This window comes from Anopheles funestus, chromosome 2RL (genome assembly GCF_943734845.2).
Source record: "Anopheles funestus chromosome 2RL, idAnoFuneDA-416_04, whole genome shotgun sequence".
In the NCBI taxonomy this organism is placed as follows: Eukaryota; Metazoa; Arthropoda; class Insecta; order Diptera; family Culicidae; genus Anopheles; species Anopheles funestus.
The window spans coordinates 93,659,891-93,682,037 of record NC_064598.1 but is presented as its reverse complement, the minus strand read 5'-3'; the positions used below and the strand labels follow the sequence as shown (position 1 = coordinate 93,682,037).

General features: G+C 41.4%; 1 protein-coding gene and 1 long non-coding RNA gene across 8 annotated transcripts in view; one reads left to right on the top strand and one right to left on the bottom strand.

Moving 5' to 3' along the window:
• LOC125761830 (uncharacterized) overlaps window positions 1-22,147 on the bottom strand; it is a 237,481-nt gene that overhangs the window by 174,111 nt on the left and 41,223 nt on the right. The window lies entirely within an intron of this gene.
• LOC125761790 (protein madd-4) overlaps window positions 1-22,147 on the top strand; it is a 141,638-nt gene that overhangs the window by 106,012 nt on the left and 13,479 nt on the right. For all 7 annotated transcript variants that reach the window (XM_049423279.1, XM_049423281.1, XM_049423282.1 and 4 more), the window contains exons 4-11: window positions 732-854; window positions 1,498-1,650; window positions 1,806-1,933; window positions 4,581-4,752; window positions 14,223-14,367; window positions 15,719-15,848; window positions 15,939-16,137; window positions 19,343-19,800. In XM_049423279.1, the coding sequence (XP_049279236.1) occupies window positions 732-854; window positions 1,498-1,650; window positions 1,806-1,933; window positions 4,581-4,752; window positions 14,223-14,367; window positions 15,719-15,848; window positions 15,939-16,137; window positions 19,343-19,800 (1,508 nt within the window). The remainder of the gene's footprint in view (window positions 1-731; window positions 855-1,497; window positions 1,651-1,805; window positions 1,934-4,580; window positions 4,753-14,222; window positions 14,368-15,718; window positions 15,849-15,938; window positions 16,138-19,342; window positions 19,801-22,147) is intronic.

The following is a 22,147-nucleotide window of genomic DNA, read 5'->3' as shown; positions in this document are numbered from 1 at the left end:
TGTCGAAGCGTGCAATCTCTAACCGAACGCTACTAGAGCTAGCCGTTGCCAACGACTTCGAAGCGCATATTGAATCAATAATACCGGCATTAGGAAGTGCATTGGCTTTGCTGCTTTGCGCGATCTTTACGTTTGCTCCACGGCGAAGATGCACAGACAAACAGAAGCGGTCAAGTGGCCACAGCCCGCTTTCCTGCATTGCTGCTACGATCCTGCCGGGAAGGAATCGGGAGGAAGGAATGTCACATTAATGCCAAAGAGAGTGGTCCGGGTTCGGGTTTTACCGCTGCACGGTAGCGTTGGCGTTCAATTAACAGCTCCCATCAATGAGAAGTCAATTAAGCGCTCAAGCCACGGTAAAGTGCCATTTCGAATTGGCCTGGCACGTTGTCGTGTTGGGGCTCCACTTTTCCACTCTCTCATTTCCTCTCTTCTCCCCCTCACCCCAGCACCAGAGTAAAGGATTTTCGATTATTGTCAGCTTAAAAATCAATTAATTTAGTTTATTTTCCCAATCAACCGAGCGACACTTGCGACTGCCAAAGCAACCGCTTTTGCTGCCGTTCGGTTGCTTTTATTGTTATTTTTCCACTGCCATTGGCCAAAACGGCAGTTGAGGTCGATTTTCTGTGCCTTTTTTTTCTTCGTCTTTAATTTCGATGTTTCTCATTTCCTAACCCCAATTCGCGTTATCGTTCTGGCTAACGTTGCCTTCCCATTTTCTTTTGCAGTGTCTGATCCTAACGTTGGCAAAGGCAACACACAAAGATAACCGAGGTGGCTCAAATGAAACCCTAAGCACTTGGTCACCGTCGGGCGTGGATCTGGAGGATGAAGATGACGAGGAGGTACAGGTAAGCATATTGTTCGGAAAAGTAGACTCAATTGTAGATAAAACAGAAAATCGGGTGGGGAAAATCGTTTTCACTACGTATTTCCAGTACGTTTCAGCCAAGAGATTCGGATTGGAAATACACCAATTTACCTCTGAGTTGAGATGCAATTAGGCCATTTCTCCATAGTATAAGCGGTTTTTTTTCTGACCATTTAGTTTTGGATTATCTTGACACTAGGCATGTTCGTTCGATAACACTGCTAAGATAAAATAACAGCAAATTGAACGTTTTGTTTAAGTGGAAAATTCTTTCATCGTTTGAACGGTTTTAGCAGGCAATTAAGTTTACATATAAATCGTATTAAAATATAATTACAAATATAATCGAATTTTGAACACTTTTTGATAGAATCGTTAAATAAAATCAAACAAACATCTGATATTACTAATTTTCCCCCCCGATCATAAATCAACAAACCGATAAATCATCCAATAATCGAAGAGCAACGATCTGACGGTCAGCGCTGAATTCAATCGATTCGCTCAATGTTCGAGTTCTCGGGTTTTTATTTATTAAAGTCGCTCGTTCGCTTTTCGCTTATCGTAAGAATTTATGCTCGATTTACGACGGTTTTTTATTTTCCGTTTTTTTTTTCTTACAGAAACGAGCTAAAGCTCAAGGTTGGTCATCGTGGACGGAATGGTCAACCTGTTCGCGTTCGTGTGATGGTGGCGTTGCGTACCAGCTACGCCGGTGTCACGCACCCCACGGCTGCAAGGGTGATGCGGTGCGGTACAAAATTTGCAACATGCAGGTATGGACCTTCCTCTCCATCTTTATTCGCCCGGTCGGTTGTGTCGTGGTAGCCGAGGCGTGCATAATTGTAATTGAGCATAAATCCTCATTTTCATTTTTCGATTTTTCCCACCCACCCGTTTTTGCCTTTTCGTCCCCCGCAAAATGGTGTAGCCCTGTCCGGAGCAGCAAGATTTCCGCGCCCACCAGTGCTCGGCGTACGACGATGTGCCCTACGATGGTGCCCTGCTGAAGTGGACCCCACACTACGACTACTCGGAACCGTGTGCCCTCACCTGCCGGTAAGTGCTCGATTCTCTATTCCCGTTTTCCGACGGTTTTACGGTCGTTCGCTTTTCCCGGAATGGAAGTAGAGAAAAGAAGAAAAAAAAACATCGCACCACATGGACAGAAGCAAAGGAAAAACAGTTCGCGCGCATCGTAAGATCATAATTTTCCGACGAATTGTAACGTCTCCGTTACGGTGCGCGTGTTTACACGGGCGATGGAAAAGCTGCGAAAAAAAAGTGCGAACCAAGCGTCAGCAGCTCTGAGCTGCTGGAACCTAGACTTTTGTACTACTGCGGCATGGCAGAGCAAGTAAAAAAAAAGACAAAAATATAAACGATTCAGATTCTGCGAAAAAATGATGATGAAATTCAACAGTCTGCTCATAACTTGTAATACCAAGCATCAACAAAAGGCGCTTCAGTGTACGCGCCTTTACGGACGCGTGCAACACCATCCGCACGCGACGCAATTTTTACGATCCTTCAAATGTGTCAGCTTAAAATTGAGAAGCTTCATTGAATGTTCACAGTAACTGGATTGAACAACACATTGTTATACAAGCTGTTTATTATTTATAAAATATTGATGATACAAATTTGGAAGTAAAAATTTAAAACACATTTTACATCCCGAGTGCTATTGTTGTTGATCAAAGTTGTGTATATCTTAACAACTTTTTTCCTTTTCCATAATATCCTTCTTTTTCGCCATCTATCTCATCCTTGATCCTTCTCGCATTGACATAGCATTAACAAATTGTTTGAAAGATTAAAAGCGAATCATTTGATCCTGAACCCGGCTTCGGCCGGAAAGAAATTCCCGCTCGTCGTAATGCGCGCGTTCGGCTTAATTCAATCAAACTCAATCTTGCTAATTAACTTTTATCATCCTTCGACCTCCGTCCCCAAGCGGTAAGATATCCCAACGTGTGCAGCCATCTGGCAGGAATCAATTATTCTACATTGCTCCTCTCTTCGACCCTTAAGAGCAACGTGTTCGTTCTACCTTTTTTCGAATGGTATAGGTTGCTTTCCTTTGGTTAAAAATAGCCCAATACCACATCCCGGGACTAAAGCTAAATGGGAAACGGTTCGCGCAAGACTTTGGAATCTATCGATAACCCGGGTTGATAAAAGAGCATCGATCCTTCCAGGAAATTGGCGTAGAACATTCAATTCAATGCTTTCATACAAAACCCCAACTAACGTCTGAAGGTCCTCCTCCCTTCCCCCTCTGATTCTAGGCCACAGGGATCGAGAAATGCACCGATTTTGTGAAAATGGCTACCACCAACAGTGCCACATCAGCGAACTCTCCGTGCGATGATTTACGTTTCGGTTTAGTCGAGTTAAAGGAATACCCGCGAAAAAGACCATACGCTTCCGACGGCCCATACCTCTTTGCCCAAAATGTTGAAACTTTTTGAACTTACTCGATCAAAGACACTCGAATGCTTGAGCACTTGCCAGCGTCTTATCTTAAGCTCAACGTTCCAGGGCAATGATATATCGTTACCGGCTTGTTGTTTGGGTGGAGTACCTTTGAAGTGTGGAGGGGAAGCATTTGTCTGTTATTCGCATCCTTCTGATGGGCATGGCAAGCGAGCATCGATTAAGTCGATGGATCATACGTTGGAATGTGGCAAAGTTCGACAATTTTCCTCCACCTCTTTTTCCAGTCAACGAGATGCATGCACTATTCCGCGAAGAATGGCAGCCATTTCTGTTTTTTTGCCGACGAAGCTTCTACTGTGTAGTTAAAATAGTTTCATTACCTGTCCGCGAAGGTGTAGTAAGAAATCTCACATAAAATGTTTTGAGTGAACTTTAATTTAAATCTTTGCAAAACAATGAAGAGAAGAAATAACTCTAGAGCTGTCTTGAGGAGCTATCTACTTTAAACTTGCCCAAGAAGAAAGTAACTATCTCCATTTTTTTATAGTAAGTACTCCACCAATGAACGGTTACTGTCACTGTACCGAGTGCCAAAAACTATGCAAATGAGTTTAATCTCACCCTCGTACCGCATCACCGGGTTTGTACTCAAACTAACCTTAATTCAATGAAACTTTGTTTATTTCAATGAACCGGACCATCAGTGTGTTGATCTTGGGCAGCAAACTTTGGTCAATCTTTACCTCATCGTTGAAACCACTGCTAAATTCTCTTCTCCACCGCTTTGATGGCGTACAACACAAGGTAAAACCCAAAAACCCCAAAAACCGAATCGCCCATTGCAACATCATTAAAGTGCAGTTCTTCGACTTTGGTGACGACGAACTAATGAATTTACTTTCAGCAAATGCAAGTTTGATGCTTCTCTTGTTTAATCTCGCACAAACCATCTTCCATCGTGGTACGATCGTGATAAAGCTTTTTACGCTTGTTTCGACAAAGTTTATCGGGAGCACAGGCCCCATTCCGTTCTTCAGACGGCTTACACCTGGGTCAGGCTTGACTGGGCATCTATAAATCCACCCACGTTGCATGGGACAGACAAATCCGACTAATGCACACAGAGCAGCCAAGAAGAGGAAAGAAACAACGACGACCAAGAGCATTCCAACTGAATCCTTCTCGAACCCGTTGCTCAACTGCATTCCGCTTCGATTGCAGCTTTAACAACTTTTTCTTACTGGTTTTGTTCAATTCGTTACAGGGGCCGACCACAGCACCTGCTGGAGGATATGCCCGATTCGGCCGGTGCTAGCGAATCCTTTCCCATCAGTGACGACGAACCGAGCGTCATCGTGCAGCTTTCCAATCGAGTGCAGGACGGTACCAGATGTCGTCCGGGCAGTCTCGACATGTGCATCCAGGGAAAGTGTCAGGTAAATGCAAAGATCTTCTTACCCTCCTTCGGTTTGTTTCTCGTTTCACCTATCTACCTTATCGGATTTCGGGCTGATCATCTTTTAGTCTTTCACGATTTTTGTAAAAAGGAAAAACTATCTACGGACTACTGACTTCTTATGCTCTACTTCGAACAACAGAGAGAAAGAGAGAGAGAGAGAGAGAGAGAGAGAGAGAGAGAGAGAGCGCGCTAGTGGAGAAGAAAACTGACAAAGCTGAGCTGAGCGACAGATTTACAACAGTTTCTTCAGTTCTTTAGCTTAAAAAGTTGTTCCATTCCATCGCTTCGTTCCTCGGTTCATGAATCCCAACCGACGGTTGGATGTGAGGCAAAGCTGGTACTACAGGCTTTTCTGTGGCAAAACTTGCCACAACTTTCATTTCCACTTTTTGGTGTATGGAGCTAAAAAGCCTGCCAAGCCTGCCACCTTTGGCACAGTTTCCCTTCCCAACCGATCATTGACGCTACGGTCAATAATTTCCACGGCCGTTGGTTTCGATATTGTGTTGCATACATTGTGTTGCAGGCGTATACAGTTTCCATACCGACGCCACAACTTTAGGGCACTCAGTCCTTCACTCGTTGCTCTATTGTGCTGTCCAAGTGGTTGTAAGGAGGTTCAAACCATGGTGTAAAGTTTTTCGATTAATGCACGAAAATGTCTCGCTTGGTGTTACCCGGGTCCGGGTGTAATGTTCGGATGGAAAGTCGATTGTTGTGGCGAATGCCTAAAGATGTAACCATCGAGACTTTCCATCCGGTAATTGTCGGTTCCTATCACGATGAAATGTTTGATTTACATGCCAGTGATCGTGTAGACGATGGTCATGATGATGATGGTGACACTTGATTTCAGCTTCACCTTGGTCTCCGCTTTAGGAGAGTCTTGGTTGACCGAGCAACAAAAAGCTTCCGGCAGTCTTTCCTTTAAAAACATATTGCACTTACAGTTCCGGCTATACGTGTGTCGGACTATACGACCTCTTCTTCGGACCACATGAAAGCTAACCGTAGCAAAAGACGCAACCGGAGCAAAAGAAAATTCGTCCCAAAATGTCTACGACGACGATGTGACGATGAGTGTGCGAACCGAAAAAAGAAGTAAAAGCCCCAATTGGAAACCATTCGGGTGGTGTGGCTTTCCATTCAATATCGACTGTGAATCGTGGCAAAATGCAAGAACCTTTTTATAGCATTCGATACGATTCGGTTCATCGTTCTTTGTTGGTTTGCCTTTCTACTACTGCAGAGTGATAGTTTTTCCTTGGCTAACCACAAAATGAAACACCAAACCAAGAGGTGATGACGATATGTGCAAAACGCTCGACTGATTCTAATAGAACTTCCACACGGTGTTCTACCCTTTTTGCAAGATGCCATGTAACAAGCAATCGTACAACTTTAGGTGTCGTCTGTCCGGCCAACAATGCCACACTCACACGTGCACCTTAGTTGCACGGTGCAATGCTTGGTGAGACATATTGTACTTATCAGCAACACCAGCTGTCTTGGTGTTTTTCATCTTTCTCCACTGTTCCATTCATTCCATTCTGCCAACGTACAGGACACGCTGGGTACGTAATCCTTACCTTACCGTGGGTAGTGTATAACAAGATTGTGACTTCTGACCAAAAAAAAAACCCCAAAGTGTAAAAGTCAAACCCATGCAATCGTTGGTTCATGACCCAATTACACCAAATTGGAATGGACAGAATTCTAAATGGCTCACTGCATCTAGCGTGTTGGTGTGGGGTTGTGTGGTTTAAAGCTTTCAATTGTAAAGCTAGCTACCGTAAAACGGTAGCAACGCGCTAATTGACTTTGATTACAAACTAAAAAGATGATACTAATTAATTGATTCGGAAAATTACTTAGTGGCTATGCAACTTAAGTTATTATTAAGTTGTAATTATCTGATCTTAATGTTTAAAGGAGGGTTATTAAATTAAATTAGAGCAAACTTAAATTATATTTTCTTACTTCCAAGTTGCTTTCCAAGTTGTTCCAAGCTCCAACAAACTAGTTTGTAGCGGGACATGAGACGCTTGACATTATCGTCAAAACTCTTCAAACAAATAGCGTAATCGCATACTAAACTCGTCGAGCATACAGTGTAAACAGCTTGAGTAGAATAGTGCGAAAAAACGTAAGGCATTTACTATTATTTACTACACTTAAAATTGAGGGAAAAAACTCCAATCCTAAAACATTTTCTACAGGAAAATAAAGTATTTGTTTGTGGAACTAAACTAGCCCATAAACGCATGGAATTGGTTGCGTGTATTTGCTATTTAATAAAACCAAAATATCCATGAAGCAGCAGCGTGATACACAACAGCAGTAACCAACATTTTATTCCCTCTCCTTGTCTGTACTGCCCAATAAAATTGACTACTTGCATATGGAACTATAGTAACGAGTGGGCCACAAAAAAATAGCTGTTAAACTCTTGGATAAACTACGACTGCTATGCATTTGACGCTTTTTTGTTGATCCTGATAGCTTTTTTTTTGTTCGAGCCTCACTCGAGCCTCAACTCTTCGGAAGCATTCGGTTGGATGTATATGATGCAAATAGGGCGGACCCATAAAATATGGACGCAACTTTACGGCACTGAATATGTTACGAGGTTTTTTGCTACCAGAGAGTGGAGCCATTGCATGGATTCCTTCTTGTTGTTTCCCTCCTCCTGTTACAAACACATCAACACACTGGAAAGTTCCGTCTGTTTTTGCTGGTGGAATTAGATTGTGGTTTTTTGTCTTTTTTGAAGGGGGGTTCTTCTCGCTGAACCTTGCTTAACTGGTGTAGAAATCTTCACAACCAAAACAATCACATCACTGGCAATATGGCCTAGGCAAGCGGGATAATACATTGTTGGGTAAAAAGGCCCCACACTAAACACTACATTTCTCCATATTTTATTCCCATCCAAGGTCGAGCCTCATTGGCGCATCTGAATGGTGGCATTTACTGTCAGACACTGGAACCGGAAAAGGTCGGAGTTTTGTGTGAATTTTAGCCCACGGGGGAAAACGTAATTTTCCCATCGGCCAAAAAGACTGTTGGGATATTTTCCATTACTTTCTTTTACAACTGAAACAGGGGAAAAAACGGGCTGTTAGAAATAGTTCAAACAGTAACGATTCTTGCGAACACAGAGATAAGAGGTACCCCACACTATCCAGCGTAGCAGGGCTCACCAAGGCGATAATAATTTTGCTAAAGCGTAGATAAACCCATGCGCTGATGAGATCAACGGCATGAGGATGAGCACCACAAAACCTCTGGGCAGAAATAGATGAAACGCTTCGTAATAGCTACTTGCCCTTCGTTTCGCCAAGATGCTCTTCAACTTTCCATCCCTTTCTGGGAGCATCGGTTCGGAAATCTTTGCTATCTGCTGGCATCGTAAGATAGGTGAACGGGTTCTAATAGAAGAGATTGTACCTTCAGTGCTAGCTCGTACGCTATACATTCGGTTTCCAGTGAAACAAAAGCCATCAAGAAGGCATAACCGAAACGTACCATTCCGAATGCTACGCCGAAATTGGATGATAATTGGGGTGAAATTAAATTTGGCAATAATTTATTACAACTCACGATGCGAATAGTTTTCGGAAGATGTGGTGCTTTAAGGAAATAGTACTGCAAAAGATTGAAGTCGGTGTAGATGTGGTCTATTTGCCTTTTGCCTGCTTATACTAAGGGTACTCCCAAGATTCCACAACGTTCCACTCTGTCAATATTATCATCAATTTCACCAAATTTGAGCAATGGTTTTAGCACTCGTCGCTTCTTTGTCGCATCGTCCCAATACTCGGAAACAAGGCCTTCATGCCTTCATTTGAATATAGATTTGATTACACACTGAGAGAGAAACTCTGCTTGAAGATGAGGATGGTCTATTCTATTTGACCTCACACATTTTCCCATTCTTCGCTCGGTCATGAGCGGCACGACAAGGAACGGACAAAAAAAAAGAAAATGATGCTACGAACGAAAGCTCCACTCTAGTACGAATATCTCTAAGCATCTACTTGCCCAAAAAAACGCCAGAACGAGATGCTGGTAGCGATGTACTGTTGGAGATTGCTGGGTGGAGATTGAATCATTAAACGATTAGACCACATGCCTCGGGTGCACCGGAAAAAAAGGTCAAACGCATAAAGACCAATACCGTACGGACGTTGTCCTGAACAACGAACCGGAAGATGACACCCATGCTGCTGCTGGTGCTGGTGGTGCTGACCTAAGGCTTGTCGGGCTGTACGAAAACAGATTGTCCATTATCAGTTTCAGGATCAAGTGGTACGGCCTCTTCAAGTAGTAGCCTTTTTCTTGTCGTTGCTGAAGCCAACCAATGAAGCGAGACGGAACTAAAACAAATCCATTCAATCGGTGCTAGAACATCCTCTCCTCCTCTTGGGGGAGAGACGGTGCAGGGGTGGTTACGTGGTTTAATGGGAAGGAAACCCGTCGCCCTACGGTCTATGATTACATGATTGTTATTGGGCCTGCCTGATCGAATATGCGTCCAAAACAAATGGCAACCCTCAATGATTGATCGATTCTTGGGTTTCGGTGTGTACCGAACGATGAATAAACCTCCGAACCTCCGAACTCTTGGTTCTTCCGGGGGTAATGAAGGTTCTTGCAGCGGGTCGAGAGTCGTTTCTGTTTCCGTCTGTGGTACGCATATCCACAATGTTTAGGCTTTATCGAGAACCACAGCCCCATCGGAACGGTTTCACACACAAACACACGAAAAGCACTTCCCTCTATAACGGCGTGTCTTTATGTAACATTATACAGCTAATAAAACGTCTCGATGAATTATTAATACAACAACTATTATTTAAAAAAAAGAACGATCCCATTAAATGGGGTGGGAATTTTACTTTCCACAAACACCCCACCGAATGGAATGAGTTGGCCCCTTTTTGTTGTTGTTGTTGGTTCGCTCTCTTTCTCTCTTCGCCATCGAACCGGTAATTTGTATTCGTTTTTTAATGACGCACAAATTAGTGGAATTGCGTACGTTGGTTCACGTTTGGCGAAGGTTTTGCGACCACAGTATCGGCACGAAAGTAACTTCTTTGCCTGGTACTATGAAAAAAAAACATACGCTACATGTGAAGGAAACTCTTGCCAGGGGAAAGGAGTCCCTCTACGACTGGAGGTTTGGAAAAAAGAAAATTAGAAAACAAATGTAGCATAAATACATCCGAATGAGCTATGATAATATGGCTTTCGTTTTGATTTTAATGGCTACTTTTTTGTTGTTTCTGTGCAGGTTTGAATGTTCGATCGTGCGAGAGCTAAAATTAAACCCATTTTTTGGAATTATTTAAATTACAAAAATAAACCAAACAATATGATGTAAAGTTTTATGACAATCTTCTTCTATTCTAAATTCATTCTTTGAGTTTTCAGTTGGGCTGAAATGTATCAAGACATATTTAGAAATCTTTTCTGTTTCTTAATACTTTCACAAGTTGAGATCAATTCTGTTCTCTCTCTTTCTCTTTTCCCCTCATTCTTTCCATTAACACACAGAATCCTTTGCATTGCAGTTGTTTGTGTTTTGAACGGAATCGATTTCAACTTGTAAAATTTCTTTAAAGTGTTATTCAAAATCTACTATGACAAATTGGAGATCTTGATCTTGATCTTCAGAATAATCCAGAGATGACTTAAAATATGCCTTTGCTTGTAACTTTTAATAATTTTAAATGAAGAGCTTACCCTCTCTTGATTATAGATAGGACAGCATACAAAACCAGTTAATGTTAACTCACTACCGAACGATAATGATTTCAGGAGTTTTCCCAATCACATCACCTAATCCTGTCATTTGCTTATCTCCGCAGTAATTACACTACTACTACCGAACAATATTTCCATTTTAACCTTCAATAAACTTTGCACCAAATGGCAGCAACTGGTTAGCTGTTTTCTCTCCCCAAAGGAGGATGTGGTTTATTTTTGTACATTGAAATCCCGTGTTAAACCCTGCTTTCGGTATAAAAGCGGTCTAAAAAATCAACCAACTTTTAACTAGATCTCCGACTGGTGGAACGGGATTTCTGTGTTGTTCCTTTCGCAAGGCATGTTTGCTTGCGTTTGCATGTACCTATATCGGCGCAAGGCACATTGTGCGCTGCGTGTGTTTATCAGTGAAAATTGGAAAACTTGGCTGGTAAATATTTGATGCGCAAAATTTTCCACACTTCATTTGAATTCACTCCCGCCCCGAAGCGTTATGATGCTGATGCGGTTCAGCGGAATGGTGGACCTTAATCCTTGCAGCAACAGCTTTTTATAGAATGAAAACTTCATGATAAGCTGTGTTACACAAAAAAATTAACGCTTTTAAAATGGAGACTGTTACACTTCACTTTAAATGGTACATAATTTAGCAAGTGAAAACAAAACGAAAAAAATAGCTTTTCATAAATATATTTAAAAAAACAACAAAACTGCTTAAAGTCACCAGATAAATTAAATTCATGAACAGACACATTCCTCAAGTCGTGCACATGGATCGACATGTCTCGTGTGTACGACATTGAACTTTTTCTTCTTCGCATATAATCGTTTCCAATCGCACTTAATAAAACACTTGGCCAGCATCCGCGTTGGCGCCTGGGGAAAAATTAACGGAAAAGCTTTCGTTTCCCGCCCCCAACCCTCTCCGGCGGCAAAGATTTTACGGGAAAAATCACGGTCACGACATGTCGATCCCCATTTAGCCGTGTGAGTAACAGTGGAAAACTTTCCACCCCTGGCAGGCACAAAGTGCGTCATTATTTGCCAAATAAAACAACTCCCACTCGGTGCAATTCCTTCGTGTCTTAAAACGTCACGCCGTTTGGCAGATCACATTTTGGGCGGATTGACAAGGTTGTGTGTGTGTGCGCGTATGTGTTTTTGTCTTGCCTTTACTCTTACTTCTTTCTCTGCTAACCACCCAAAAGGAAAAGCAAGCAAAAGGATGTGGGATTCGGTTCGGATCCACTTGATACGAAATCCGTTTTTCTTTCGTCTGCGTCACAAGCAAACGCATGAACGCACGATTCTACGGAAAATGCACGATTACGACCGGGAACGCGGAAGTTGGCGATGGTTTTTTTTTGAGTAATTTACTGGAAAACTTTTCCTTTCCATCTGTCCTACTGTTCACCCGTCGCCCTTTCCTCCCCTGCCCCGGTGAAAGATTGCGTGGAAAAACAAACACGGAACGTGCCGCAGCCAAAGTCGCTCCCGGGCACAAATGAAATCGAGCGGCGAAAGAGCTTTACCAGCGTGCCAAGGTTTCGTTCATGATGCTTCACGTAAAAGAAAACTTACTGGGAAAAAGTTTTGTAACGGGATAGGGAACCCCGACCCGACGGTGGCTCCTTGGCACTCCAACATGAGTGCCATGATACAACACCTTGAAAAAGTGCAATTTATTTATTTTATTTCCATCATGTTTTCACCTTCACGCTCTCACACGCATCTGTGGATGCGTTCCCTTCCGTGAAGCTAGCTTTTGTTTAGTCTCGAACCTCTCGAACAAACATTTGCCCAATGTTCTTCCAATCGCACATTTGGCTTTTGGGGATGGGGAAGGGGGAAAAAAGTTTTCCCCCACCTTGTTGCCTGTCCGTATTCCTTTTTTCCCTTTTTTTTCGATCATCATCAGCTTTGTCCCAGTGCCCGTTACCATTACCCGGGCCTCGTTTTTATGCAATGAATATTTAAACACCGCACCGGAAACCACGGTCAAACAAGTGCTCTTGGGTTCGCAAGAGGTGGGTGTGATTGGGGAAAGCACTGATGGCGAGTGGTTTACTCGTTGTTCGGAATTGAATTAAAGCATTGATTTCGGTTATTCCTCCACTTTCCTCACATACCTGCTGCACTGTTTGTTTAGCTTTATTTTCTGTGTTGTTTTCCATTTCCTATTTTGCGTCCACGCATTATTGGGCAGCCAATGGAAATTATTGAATTTTCCTTTTATTTTCCTGTTATGAAGTAAAATAGCAACAATTGTTTGAGCGGTTCCGGCAAAATGAGATACTGCAGTGTGTTAGAAATACTCGAAACATTCGAATAAATTAGGAGGAAATGTGGAAATTAAATGCAAAATCAATAGAAGTGCTTTCAATTCCACTCAACATTTTGTCGATGAGTGAAAAGTTCTGATATAAAGAAAGCCACACACACAGAAGCTAAAAATTTTCAATTTATATTTTTCAATGAATTTATTTTTCAATGAATCTTAATAACAAAACTTTATATCTAGAATTGATATCTACAACACTCTTATATCAGAAATGTGTAAACAAGGATATAAGTTTAAAACGCTTAAATGCGTCTTATTTACCCCGCAAAAAAGAGAAATGCATTTCATAGCTTCATTGCAAAAGCTCTCAAGGTTTCTCGACCTTCGACATGCGAATACATCAAACGCGTTTACAAAATATTATCCCCGTACGTTCCACACCCTACAAGGAGACAAAAAGTAAAAGTTCAAATATTCATGATTTTGATATGCATTGATTGATGCTCCATTCCTTAGGGTACATGCAAATTTACTTTCCGGACCATACATTAGCAAACACCACCAGCGTTGTTCCCTATTCCCGCCACCGTGTTCACCCATCCCCGGCCCCAAAAGTCAATTTCTATGTAGCCGGTGTAGTCAGTAGCAAGAGTTTTGTCCGCCCCGAAGGAATCACAAAAACCGCACACTAATGCACACCCATTACATCATGCGGACTGATGAAGTAGAATATGCAGCGCACAAGTCACTGCTGTCACTCAAAAGTTCATCTTCAAGCTTGCAGCTGCGTGCCTCGTACTGGGTGCTCCCTGTCTCTAAATACCTTTTTCACCGGTGTGACATATGCCGGCCAAAGTCGCGTCTAACGCTACGAAACGGAAAGAGGAACACACACCGAACCGAGCGCAAATCCAATGTCACCTGCGGCGTAAGCCGACTCGAGCCAATTTGGAGCATCGGCAACTATGGAGCACTACTACATAGTTCAACCTTTGGGTGGGGAGAGTTTCTCTGACATGCTTTTCGTATGGATGCTGATGGTAACACTACGGCACTAAGTGTTTCCTTCAATAATCATCAACTTCCACTTCCGTGTGGCGTACGGAGCTTACTGTGTACCGAAGAACCCGTACCTGATTTATCCTGGGTGACATGAATTTTTCATCGACTCTTTTGCCATTCACCATTGCACGGCATCAGTTTGGGAATGAAGCTGATGGCATCTTTTACCTTGTACCTAGTGTTGTTTCACCAAAATCACATCTTCTTCGTATAATTTCCTCGTTCGGATGGAAGCAAGTAGTGATTGTGTTCGGATTTTTCGCGTTAAAAGTTTCGCTTATTCGGTTTCTCTATCTTACCGGTCGATGTTTTACCACTTCTTCCTTTTACAGCGCGTTGGATGCGACCTAAAGATTGGCTCTACGAAGAAGATCGATGTGTGCGGCGTCTGTGGTGGCGATGGAACGTCCTGTACGCAACCACTCTACCAGTGGGAAATAGCACCGATGTCACTATGTTCCGTAACCTGCGGCGGTGGTAAGTATCTTGGACTGTATCTTGGCGAAGGTGCAACCGATGTGACCTGGTATGATCCTGATTGAATGTTGTTTGCTTGTGGAAAGCCTTGCCACAACAAAACAGAGAAATGTGAGCTGTTTGGGTATCTGTTTCCTATACCATTTGCAACGTTCAATTTGGTACGTCAGTTGGAATGAATGTCTTCATTAGAGCGTTGGCTTTCCGGCATCAAAACCTCATCTTGATTTTTCTATTAATCTTTAATCCGCAACATTTTTTCTAATAATATTAATTCACCATACATAGATCTGTTTTTTGGTTTTTAAAAATTTTATGAAGAAACGTGATTATTCGTAATAACTTGCAATATTCAGTACATTGATTTTCCCCTCACAAAACAAGAACATCTCAAAACCGTGTCAACCACAGTGAGAGTATTTGTCTTTCTTATACCAAAGAAATTGTCTCAACGACAGCATCCGTCAAAAGCTGTCTCAGTATCATATGTTCCAGGCATAAGCTCACTTCGTCACCCGTCCAACCTGTCTCCTGACTCCATCATCCTGTTTCATGATGTATACAAAAACCTACACGCCAATAGAAACACAGACTCGGTGCCTAACAGACAGTGCAAACGCACACGATTTTCCACCGCCTTTTCTATCCTGTCACAACGCTGCCGAGATTACGTTGTCAAGTAAAATAATGATCCATTCGATTGATGGCATTTCTTCTTTTCCCGGAACGCATCTTGGGAATCGGGTGTTTTCCATGCCCAATCCATCGATATGTTTCTGAGCTGTTAAAGCAAACCGATTGCCGGTAGGCGTAAAGCTTTGATCCAGCCCTTCCCTCTACAAAAAAACACACTTTTCCCAATACGAACAAAAGCTGTGTGGAAACCACAGCCACAAGGAAGAATCAAAAAGGCTTAAGATATTAGACTAAAAATAACACGAAAATGGTGTTTTGCGCATGAAATTCAATCGCTTCGAATGGCGATAGAGACATGGAAGGATCAAAGGCACAAAACGGAAATTAAAACCAAAATATCATCCTTTCATCCCATCCCACACGGGGTTTTGTCTGCGCTGGGCGTTGCGGTTGTTACACGTTCCTTTGAAGGCACGTGAAGTTTAGGCATGAAATAATGATAAAGAATCTTCCCAGGAAGCAATGGGAAATAATTCCACCAGCCATGATGGCAGCAAGCTGTTTCCAAACAGGATCGCTTATCGCTGTAGATGATAGGAGGAACTGTTTCGGTACAATCGCAAACAATCTAATTTTATTCGATTCGATCGCATCTCAATTGATGGGTTATATTTTAAGCGATATTTTAAACCTTTTTAACATCTTCACTTTGCAGGATACAAAATGGCCATGCCAACGTGCCGGAATCGAGTGACCGGTGTAGATGTGGAAGAGTCACTGTGCAATGCTTCTTCGCGTCCGGAACCCACCGTAGTGCAATGCAATACCCATCTCTGTCCCCCGAAGTAAGTAAAGGCATAAATTAATCCTGAACCGAAAAGCCTTTATCTTCGATGTCTACCACTTTAATGCGTTTTACTCCCTTTCCGAAACAGATGGGTGACGGATGACTGGCGACCATGCTCCAAACACTGCGGTGGAGGCATTCGAGAGCGAGTGGTAGCTTGTGCGGAGGAAAGCAATGGCGCCAAGAACAAAGTACCGGACGAGGCTTGCCGGGGAGTGAGACCGAAAAATCAAGAACCGTGCAATGTTCAGGAGTGCCCAAAGTGGGTCGTCGGCGAATGGAGTGGGGTAAGTACTATTCTGGAAAAAAACTGCTAAATAAGGACAGTTTCTTGGAATGATGAAGATATGGAAGAATTAGCAAAATACCCTTAAAATTCAAGGTTTTTTGAACACATGTCTATTTTGGTAATTTTCCATTACTTCAGTATTTTTTTTAAATATCATACACAGACGCACATAAAACTGTAACACACTAAAAATTAGTAAAAAATAAACATGTCCCCAAACTTTTATTCTTCTGAAGTTCCAATACTCCACTTGGTTCACTTCTCTGATTTCTGCGGGCTCCGGAGGCTATATTCATTTTATTGCCTCCCGTTGTAACGAATGCACTAGCGCACTTCCATTTGACGAAACGCAACCATAAACACCACCATTCTTCGAATAATTAGCCATAAATCGTAGCCTCATCCCGTTTACGATGCCAACCCATTTTCGCTAACCAGCCAGACACTCGGCAATCTATCTCGCCAGGGTCTTTGCAACCAGGGCCGAATGCGTATACCGGGCTGCCAACCATTGCATTCATCTCATTCAATCCGGTCCAAATTTATCATTCACATTGCTTTCGGAAAAGGGATATAATGATGGCGTTCGGTGCCACCGCTATGTAGCCGTCGGCGCGATCCGCATTTCGGAAGGGGGGAAATTGTTTTACTGAAGAACTGTTTTACGGTGCTGGAAAATTTTGGCTTCCAACCGATGGGCAATGCAGTGCCTGTGCGAAGTGTTTCCATTCGATCGCTTTATGATGATGATATGCAGCTGTGTTGTATAATGGCATGTTTAATGTCCCTACACAATGGACACAAAACCCATCAATAATGGACGAGAAACCCATTCAAGTGCGCAGCAATTAGTAGTGGCGTTATTGTACTCGCTGCTACGGTGTCAGTTCCGCACGAGAACGAGATTGAGCTTGAAGTGTACCATATAAACCTTGAAGATCGGTAGCCGTTTTTGGGGGAAAATGGTACAAACAATCGAATCAGGATGAAAAGCACCATCTGTAAAGCAGAAAATTGGACCACTTTTTCTGTAAGCAAATGTTTCGCAGACAAGCATGTTCCTTTCCCAAATGACGCTAGAGCAGTTACACGTTCGTGCAGGTTCGTGCGATCCACCATGTAGTCAAAACACCAAGAACGATTTCTCCTGAACATTGATGTGCTTTTTACCACCTGCTGTAAACAAAAACAGAACATCCAGCACTTCTGTTGCCGTTCTCGTGTGGCAGCATTTCCTACCTTCAAACGATGCAACGTTACATTCTAGCAACGATTTGTTCCGTCTTGGGCGAGGAACGGAGCAGAGTTCGTATTTCCGACGCAAAGCTTTGTTGTACGTTGCCTCGATAGCTTTGTAACTAGGCGCAGCTGGATCCTTCCTGAACCGCACCACATGAAACGTTTGACAAAAGGTTACACGCGGTGATGGTGCACTTTCTAAACCACTGAAATGTAATTCAAAAAAGGGTGAAATGCTGCATCTGTATGTTGTATCCGCATCATGTCGGACATGTTTGTTATGCGTTTCAACCGAATATTACACAAAGCCTATGATTGTTTTTATTTTCTTAAGAACTATTAGTATTAGTACAACTCTTAATATTGTCTAAAGCTGAAGCCTTATAAATCTAAATTCAACTTTAGATATCTTGTTATACACTTAACAATGATTTTCCATTTCTGTAATTGCCGTTGAAGTATGAACGCTTTGAAAATAAAAGCATGAAAACTATCTAAATTCATCGTAACGATGGTTAAACTGACCACCAAAGAATTATATCAGCAATTAATTGGATAAAATGCATATCGATCTCAATCCTACTCATCCAGTACTGTAACGAAACAAATATATTTTCCAATCAAGTTTGTCACAATATAATGTTCAACTTTTGTAAAAAAAAAACTTCTTCACCCAATATAATTTACTAGCCTTCAATGTAGAGCATTAAGCAATAACATTAATATTGCACACAACGATCAACATTCTCGGCCTCCCCTCGCTGTATCGCAAACAAATTACCATGGAAAACAACGACGAACAACACAAATCATCGCTGCAGTCTCTCGCCCTCCCGCAGCACTACGGGAAACACAAATATGTTCCCGTTTTCCCATGTGCAATATTCTCATGCTACTGTTTGGACAGTGCCGATTCCCCAAAACCCTCCAGACATTTACATTCGATACGTACAAACTTGCTTGCCAACAACATAATGCCGCCACTTGCAATTGATGATGGTGTCTTTGCTGGGTGGTGAGTACGCACGCCCAACCTTTCAGCAGCAGCAGTAGCAGCACCAAATCATTTACGCTCACACAACGACACCGGGCAAGATCAAGAAAACAGCCGCAAAACGAATGGACACATCGAACCGAACATGATCGAGTGGGTGCTTATGGTAACAACAGTCGTAAAATGGCCGTCTTTATGGCTCTATTTAAATTTGCCGACTGTGAATTTATTACCTAGCCCCCCCCCACCCCAAACCACAAACACACACATACCAAATGTGGGACGAAATCATCCATCGTCTTATCGCTGAAACGAATTGTAAGAACAATTCGCCTCACACGAGTGTCCTGGCGCGTATTGGGCGCACATTTTACGCGTAGGCCCCAGCTGCTGCGTCCCACTCAAAATTTGCTGCTGATCGTTTTTTCTTGTCGCAGTTTACGTTTGTTTGTTTGGACATTTTATTATTTTATATTCGATTGCTCATTGCTACAAACGGGAAGCCGCGTGAATAGCCGCAGGCACCACTTGCGTATGTTTGAGAAAATTTATTGATTTATTAGGCAGGCGCGTGTTGTCGTATGACGCGTGTTACCATTTCCTTTGCTCTACAGCATACTTTTCTCGTCCCTTCATTTATATCACCAATAAGTTATATTAAACGAAGAAGAAATCTATAGCCACACACACACACATACGCCCATGGTCAAAAATCTTCAAGTGCGAACTATTGCTGTCGTAAAATCATTCGATGTTAGTATTTCTAGGTTTGTGGGATTTTATTACCCACTATTCGAATCGAATTTTCCAAACAGCACTGCCCACGCACACGGCACGTGGTCACAAAATGTCAATTAGCTTAATCGAGACCAAATTAAACGTATTTTCCAAGACAAAACGTGTGCGCCCGCGTGTTCCCGGAATGTGTGTTCATTTTCCTTTTCTTCCCCCCTTTTCATCCATTTTCCAGTGTTCCGTATCGTGCGGTAGCGGTATTCAGGTGCGCAGTGTCGAGTGTATGGACACGAATGGTCATTACAGTGCGCAGTGTGATCCGGGAGCGAAACCAGTTACCGGGCAGCCATGCACTACGGGTATCATCTGTAATGCGGGTTCGGTTTCGTCCGGATTGAGCAATGGTGGCGGTTCCATTACGGGCACAACGGTTTCAGGCAGTTCCAATGCTGGCATCATTGCGGTACCACCCTCGTCGGCGTCCGATTTTGATGCGGTGGCGATGGGCGTTGATGGGGAAGCTGAGCGGGCAAGCATTTCTGCCATGATGAAGGAGAAGGCGGCGATGCATCATGAGCGCGATCCAACGCTGATGACGTACAACGATCAGCCGTACTACGCGCAACCGTTGCGTCAGGATCGGTTACCCAAGGCGGAGAAAATTGTTTCCCAGCGGGTGCCCAGCGAAGCCACGTAAGTACCATCAAAAGTAATCGCATTCTATTCTAGCATCTAATGAGTGTGCATGTACATCATCGTGATTGCGAATGAATTTATGTTGGGATAGAGTTACTATAAGACTTATATTTCATCCAGATGCATGAACATTTAATGATTTTTTTTCTTGACCTCGTTATGTATAAATCTTCCTTATGAATTTCAAAGAATTTTATAACAACTTAGAAAAAATCATTTTTACCCTGTGAAATCATGAAGTACCAGGCGTCTCCATTTCTGAAATTTCGTTTTGTTACTAAATAATTTCTACGATAACAGTTATTTAAGTAATAAATTAAACATGTAGTTTTATCAAAGTTTAAAGGGGATCATCTGTAACTAAAGCTTTTTAAACTGTAAAAAAATCCACAATCCGTCCCCCCGTCAATACATGCTTAGCAGTTGTAGCGCTTGCAAACCACAATCAACAACATACACCAATTTATGAAATGTTGCTACATTACTGAAAAAATAGCTAAGGCTATAGCCTTAGAAATTTTCAAATTTTTACAATTTTTTTATTTTTTTTTAACATGTTTCATTCTTATTTTATTTTAAGTATTATTTGAGAGAAAAGAAACCTATTTCAACTACTATGCATTAAATTTTTAAAAAATTTCTAAATTACTCAAAAAAAGCTATGGCCATAGCCTAAGGACATTTTCAAATTTATAGAATTTTTTAATTTTTTTAATTTTTTTTATTTTATTTTTTATTTAAAACAATATTTGAGTGAAAAGAAACACATTGCAACCAATTGGCAGTAAAATAAATCAATTTAATTTTTTTTGCAAAATTTCTCGAAAAAATGGCAAGGGGTAAGCCTTATGAAATTTTCGAGTTGAAAATTTTTTTAAAATTTTTTTCTGATTTTTTATTATTTTTCTAATTTAAAGCATTATTTGAGTGAAAAGAAACACATTGCAACAAATTCGCATTAAAATAAATCATTTTTTTTAATTTTGCTGAATTGCTCAAAAATGAGAAAAATTTTATATTTTATCAAACAGGGTAAGGAACTTGGTTCCTCGAATAACTTCCGGCACGGACACCTGAGAGCATGGCTGTTCAAGAAGAAAATGTAGCCATTAGTGTCATCTATCGACCACATGTTAAAGATTGGCGATCCGTTGGATACCGACCGAGTTATAGGCAAAACTTGGTGCAAAAATGAGGAAAATTTTAACTTTTCTCAAACAGGGTAACGAACTTGGTTCCTCGAATAACTTCCGGCACGGACACCTGAGAGCATGGCTACCCATGAAGAAAATGTAGCCATTAGTGCCATCTATCAACCACAAGTTAAAGATTGGCAATCCGTTGGATACCGACCGAGTTATAGGCAAAACTTGGTGCAAAAATGAGCCCTAGCAAATTTTAATTTTTTTGATTTTTTCGATTTTTTTATTATTTTTCACTCTTTTTTTTTATTTAAATCATTACTTGAGTGAAAAGAAACACATTGCAACCAATTGGCATTAAAATAAATCAATTTCTTTTTTTTTGCAAAATTTCCCAAAAAAACGTAAGGGGTAAGCCTTATGAAATTTTCGAGTTGAATTTTTTTTTAAATTTTTTTCTGATTTTTTATTATTTTTCTAATTTAAAGCATTATTTGAGTGAAAAGAAACACATTGCAACAAATTCGCATTAAAAAAAATCAATTTTTTAAATTTTGCTAAATTACTCAAAAAAATGTAAGGCTATAGCCTTAGGAAATTTTTAGATGTTTAGAATTTTTCTATTTTGTTATTATTTTTTACTCTTTTTCATCTAAAGTATTATTTGAGTTAGCCGCCATACAGCGACATTACAGAAAACTGTCGTGGCGTCAAGTCGCGCTTCGAATAGCGATTTTTCGCTGAAATTACAAGTATAGCGACTTTTCGCGTTTTTTTTATATGGAGTTTCGCAAAAAAGGCGACAATTGATAAGCGTTTAGTGACGGAATCATAATTACTACATCATCCTAAAATCATAAATCTTTCTTGATTCACAAATTTGTTACTATAATTGTTCTCTAATATTTGTTCTAATCAAATCCACAACAAAAAGAAAAGTGCACCATAAAATCAACAACCCCAATCACGTATTTTCAACCTTTTAGATAATCAATACCCATTGAATCAATGGGGTGTAATTTCACATTGTTTAAAAATGATAGAATTACACTGTTGTTTCTTAGCACTTTCGTCCAATTGATGCTACATGAGTTGACGAAACGTTCCCAAAAAAAGGATTATGAATTACGAGGTGGGGAGTTCTATCGCTCAATCTGTCCCGGGAAAATCAATTTCTCGCCAGACGTGACAGAGCTTTGGAA